Source organism: Malaya genurostris, chromosome 2 (assembly GCF_030247185.1).
Source record: "Malaya genurostris strain Urasoe2022 chromosome 2, Malgen_1.1, whole genome shotgun sequence".
Classification (NCBI taxonomy): domain Eukaryota; kingdom Metazoa; phylum Arthropoda; class Insecta; order Diptera; family Culicidae; genus Malaya; species Malaya genurostris.
Window position 1 is genome coordinate 149,547,579 of NC_080571.1, and position 6,270 is coordinate 149,553,848.

General features: G+C 37.4%; 1 protein-coding gene across 1 annotated transcript; it reads right to left on the minus strand.

Annotated features, from left to right (window-relative positions):
* Positions 1-692: 692 nt before the first annotated feature.
* LOC131428902 (uncharacterized) lies at positions 693-1,592 on the minus strand. The gene has a single exon (XM_058592962.1). The coding sequence runs from the start codon at positions 1,590-1,592 to the stop codon at positions 693-695; it is 900 nt and encodes a 299-aa protein (XP_058448945.1).
* Between the last annotated feature and the right edge of the window lie 4,678 nt (positions 1,593-6,270).

Genomic DNA, 6,270 nt, shown 5'->3' on the forward strand with positions numbered 1-6,270 from the left:
TACCAGATGCGGTTTCGATCAATTGCGCTTTCAAACGACGATGCACTGCGATAAGCACCCCTCCTCCAATAGTTTTTGAGTTATTTAAGGGGCTGCGATCGGTACGGAAGACTTCGTAGTTGGATCCAAAACCTTGAACGGATAGCGTACAATCACTGAGCCACGTCTCCGAAAGAGCGATGATGTCGAAGCAATCATCCGAGCAAGCCAGCAAATAGTCGTTGATGTGCATGTTCATGCCTCCAACGTTCTGGTAGTACAAGTGCAGCGGTTGACTAGATTGATCGTCCGATGGATAACTGCAAACGACGAAAAGTGAATCAACTCCTGAATCGTTTGAGGCTGAATTGTACTTGTCGTCTGGGATGGTTTGGAAGACCCCTTCTGCGTTCCCACTCACAGGGCCGGGACGACTGATGACCGCTGGCTGCAATAGCTCGACTGTGGGGAACGTATCAGGGGCTTCCATGGTGCGAACATCTGTGCATCCCGGTATCCGATTCAGAGCGAGAGGAGGACATCTATAAGTGCGAGAGAGATCAGCACTTGGAAAGGACGGAATATGCATATACTTGCCGAGATGAGACATTTGGAAGACTCTTTCACCACACCCACGCACAGGACCAGGACGACTGGAGAATGTTGGCTGCTGTGGCACGACTGTGGCGGGAGGTTCGAGAGCTTCCAAAATATCAACTCCAGTGCGTCCCGGTGTGGTTCCATTGTACTCTCATAACGTTTGCCGGGGCGGTGTTCTCATCAAACGGAGCGGACTGGGTGTTACTTCGTCTACATTCATAACGGTGCTGCATACATTTTCGTCGGGAATCGGTGGAGAAATATCGATTGGAGGATACCAGATGTTCTGCTTTTTGTTGTCTTCGAACTCGCGAAACAAAACACCTTGTGTCGGGATTAAGAGCCGCTTCCCGAAATTTGGGCAGTATCCCAACTTTGAAGGAGACAAAGTTCAAAGTATTTACGTCGACATCTTTTTTCACCAGCGGGATGACCGTGACATCTTCGCTGCACTGTAAACCATCTTTTGTTAGCTGCGAAACCATCTCCTTACTAACGCTGGGGTGAAAACGTGACAAGTAAATCCATACGAGGGAGCAGGGCGTTGGAACTGTGGTGATATTACAGTTATTCGATGGTTTCCGGCAACATTCCAAAGTTTTACTTGGCTCAGAACTATCTTCCCGACGACGCTTCGCATTGTGACCAAATCCGTCGGGCTTGGGCGGCAGCGGCGACGAAACAGGCACTTTGCGCGAGAGACGAGATATTTGCTGGCTATTCTTTTTAATTTCGGCCTTCAGCTCAGCAAAAATCGATTCTGTTCTCTCTGTGATAGATGCAAATGCGCTTCCAAACGAAGAAACCGAGTCACGGAAACGAGCAAGTTTTATCAGTTTACAACACTCATCGCATATCCAAAACAGCTTGGGATTTTCGTCCAAAACTTTCAGAAACGGCTTGTTGAGTTTTGCGCATTTCATATGTACCAAATGATGGCAAAAACCCGAACACTCAACGAAATCTTCCTCCGATTTTACAGTTTTGGCACAACGATCACAAGCATTAGCCATAGTGAACAAATCAAAGGATGCCGACAGTGAAATTCAGATGGCGCTTCGGTCGGGTGAGAAAGAGCGTGAAACTGAGTATCTTGATTAAACGATATCTTCGATAGGCGCCACTTCGCGATACGATAGCAAAAAAAGCGGCAACGAAACACCACAAATTATCTTTACTCCACCACGACACAAAAAACTGTCCAATTCTTATCGAGACTACGAGTAACACAGGAAATAAAAACGAATGAAAATCACTATAAATCAATAAAAAGTGCTTAGTGCGTCGATCACACAAACAATGACGGTACGTTGTTTACAAACGTGTGTTTTTTTATTGATTCTGTTCGATCTTTCCATGTGATTAAGTGATGTGACCAAACTAAGCTACAGTATTCTAGTACTGATCCAACATAGGCAATGTATAATGTCTTATATAATTCCTAATTCCCTAATTCTTTCGCATTTTCCAATTGTTTGACTTCCTAGAGTAAGGACCAAAGTCTGGTGTATTTTGTTTTTTACGGAATGTTATTCAACGACATTTTTTTTCACATTTAGTTGAATTTCTTCTTGGTAATCTTTAGCATCCTCACTTTTCTTTATTTCTAAAAATTGTTTTATGTCGCCTGCTTATATTGGAAATTTTATTTTTTTAGACAAAGGAAATGTAGTTAACAAATAAATAAATGAGGACCTAATTGAGATCCCTGAGGGACCCCGGAACTGACGTGAATGGGGCTCGACTTTTTACCCTCGATTTTTATGTTGACGATTTGTTAGATAGATAAGACAATTTTTGTAACTTGAACATAAAAATATGTTATGTCAACACGATCGAATGCTTTGCTGAAATCTGTATAAAGAGCTTCAATGTGATTTCTCTTGTCCATAGCGGTCAGGGTACAGTGACAAATTCAGGTAAATTAGTAGTAGTGGAACGTCTTTTGAAAAAGCCATGTTGCATGTGAGTAATTTTATTTTTTATTTGACAATAAAATATACAATAATTACATTTTCTCCGTAATTTAATTAGATTTTCTCTACTGTACTGCTTTCCTTAATACAATCCATAAGATTCACGTTTATTTTAGATATTACATGTATTAAAAAAAACCATCATCATTTACTTCTCTAAAATTTTCCGCGGCATGTCGAATTCTTTATCCGCCTTTCGAATTGTTGAGCCACCACCGTGCACTGACTGGATTGCAGCAAGCATGCTCGTGTTTGACCACTTTTTACGAGAAGAAACCCTCTTGTATGTCCGTACCATCGTTCACAATCTGCTTTTAGTTGTTTGCTTACATTGAATGTTTTGACACTGATCGACTTTGAGGTTAGGTTTGTTCATCCTCTGTTATGGCATACCTGCCCATAGCAATATGGCGAACTTGCTCCGTTATGAACCGATTGCAAATTTCTTGTGAGGTATTACCAATGTCTCCTGTAGATACATTCTTGACGCAATGTTTTCTGATTTCAATTTGTTTATAACATAACAAAAAATTAGACATTGTTTCCTGTTCAGTTTTCAAGTTATACTGATAGATGTCGGAAATTTCGAATTACTCGATTATTCAACAATCGAGTATAATTTTGAAACTAATCGATTGAAATTTATTCGATTATCTGGGTTATTAATCGATTACTCGATTATTCATTCGATTATTCCTATGGGATTTTTTTTTAAATATTCGATTAACTCAATAATCGAATATTAGTTTTAAGCTATTCGATTAAATTTGATCCAATTCTTTAGAACCACAAGTAAGCGTGCTCATTATCTTGACACACAAATAAAAATTTACATTCGAATCACTTGAAAAATCACGTAAAATGGTTCCAAATGTCAAATTGAATATTATACGTGACGAAAATGAATGTTATGCGAAAATCCCCTAAAATGAATTGAGTATCATCAGTTTGTTTACGTGAATTGACCAAAAATCAAATAATGTACGTATTTCCCGGTGTGAAAAATTCAATTTTGAAAATGGTGAACAGTGAGTCCTTCAAGTGTAAGCAAGTGTAAGTAGTTTGAACATTCGTGAGAATTTTTTTTTGTTACAATTTTTTACTACAAAGCAAAATGAATTATGATTTTGATTTAAATTAATCTGTCAAATATGCCCGTTTTGTAAGCCTCACAAACCCACACCCACGATGTTAACGGTAGCTGGTGGTTTTTACAGCCATTGAACTTCTGTGCCACCCCCGGTGAAACCCTCAACGAGTGAAAACGGTGAAAATTTGAATATTTCGCGAGAAAAAATGTTCACCCGTACTTTTGCGACTGCACATTGTCACGCATCGAGATTTTTACTTGTAGTCCAGTGAAAAGAAACGAAAATTAACTGGTAATATAGTCCAACTTGCTGTGCCATTAATCGGTGTCATTTCAAGTGAGGTGACACCACACAGAAGTGAAGAATAAGAAAAATTTCTATGCAGATTTTCTGAAATAAATGTTCATGTTTTTATGATTAGAATCCTAATAATTTATATCAACATTTTGAAAATCTCCAACCAATATTTAAAATAACAGTTTTCTGGTATCTGAATGTGATATGAGTACTACACTACATTGTATATATAAATCAAATAATTTTTACTGGATTGTGCATTAAACAGCTTTAAAATGGTAGGGTAGGGTCTGACCGCAACATTACCCGTACAGAGAGTAAGCTGATGGGCCAATAGCTCTTCGAAAAGGAAGGAAATTTTCGGATACCGAATAGGACCCTGCGGAATACAACACTGCTTCAGCAGAAATTTCACAGGACTCGTTTTGGATTTAATGAACCGATTACTGCTTCCATACGAACTTTCACCACTGTTGAGGATCTTTTCGAGTTTGGTGAATCATCTAGTCATTTCGCGAAAAAACTGGAACGATCCACTCTGATTTGAATTTTTAGGATATTATTTTATTTTGACATTTGTGGTACTAGCTTTAAGTTACATTGTGTTTTATTACTTTTGTTTATGTTTTTGAAAAGATAGTGGTTTTTGCGCCCGTTTGAGAATGACAAACGAGCATTTCAACTCAAGTGGGTTTTTTCCCACTTTAGTTGTCATGAAGCTTTTCATACAGCAATCGAATTCTCTCTATTTATACATCAGATTAATAGACCCGACAACTACGAGTATGAGGAAATTTTCGATTATCACTCAACAAATTATAATAGTATTAGTCGTAAGCTACGAGAAATAGATTGGTGAAAACTCCTTAGAAACAAAATTTCTATAGATATTTTCTACACACTGTTGTATAATACAATAATACAATTCAAACTATTCTGTTTGGTATAACGAGCAAATTAGAAACTTTTTTTTTTGCCCTCCACACTCCCCCGCACCAAAAAGATCACATTAGGAGCCCTCTGGTTGCGGACACATACAGTGCTCAGCTTGGGAAAAAAAATTCTACTAACAGAAAAAAACGCGATTTTATCAAGCTGAGGTTATTATAAAACGAAGAAGGCTAACTATTTGTACTAAGCAAGAGCTCCCAGTGGAATGTAAGATTCCTGTTAAGGGGCACTTAATATGTTTAAAAATAAACTGTTCTAAAAATAATATTTATGTATCCGTCTATTGGAGCAGGAAAAATCCCCCTTGAGCTGACCGTTGAACCAGTACTTACTCAAAGGGCACAAAAACCTCCTCTTCTTTTTATATTTGATGAATAAGTTAAATGAAAGAATTAATAAATAAATTAATGAATAAGTAAATGATTGATTAAAGTAATGTAAAACGAAATTTATTACATAATTGAACAAGTGAATGAATAAATGAATGAATAAATTAATGCATAAATGAATGAATGAATGAATGAATGAATAAATGAATGAATAAATGAATGAATAAATGAATGAATGAATGAAAAAATGAATTAATAAAATGAATTAATAAAATTAAAAAATTGAATACAAAACCGGTTAGAATGATAGTAACAGAGTAACAATACTTGGATACAATAATAAATCTTGAAAATAAGCACAGCACATTATTACGACAACAGAGGATACCTCTGACGGAAGCGATAAATAAAAAAGGACTAAAAACGCGCACACACATATCCAAAAACCAGGACATACAACATACAAACCACAGCATGCGGCTGATACACCTACACAATATAATCAACTATCTTCGATTTTACAAATTGTTTCATTTTAGTTTTAAACAAGTCAATATTCATGATTTGTTTCAGACTTATAGGTAGATAATTATAGATAGTCGGACCGTAGAACGTTATCCGAGTTTGACCGAGATTTGTGGATACTCTAGTTCGCAGTAGTGAACTAGCTTGCTATTTCGCTGCCGTGCAATAACCGATAGAGGTGAATTGCTATGAACCCCTGGTTGGTATAGCGCCTTATGGACGAACATGATTGTTTGCATGTCTCTCAATGCCAAAATGGGCAAAATGCAGTGACTAGTGTTGGAATACAGTAAAGCTGTGGGATACAAATGAGGCAACTTAAAAATAGTTTTAAGGCATCTATTTTGCAATATCTGAATTTTTTTCAATCTGGACTTAGGTGCATGACCCCAAACGATTATTAGATACTGAATGTGAGAATGAATACAAGCAAAGTAGAAACTCAATAAAGCCCTCATTGGAACAAAATAGCTAACTTTGCGCAATGCGCCGGATAATGCGGATAATTTTTTTTCGATAGCC

Excerpts from the sequence above, each read along its gene's own strand:
- LOC131428902 (XM_058592962.1), bottom strand. The coding sequence starts at position 1,592 with ATGGCTAATGCTTGTGATCGTTGTGCCAAAACTGTAAAATCGGAGGAA.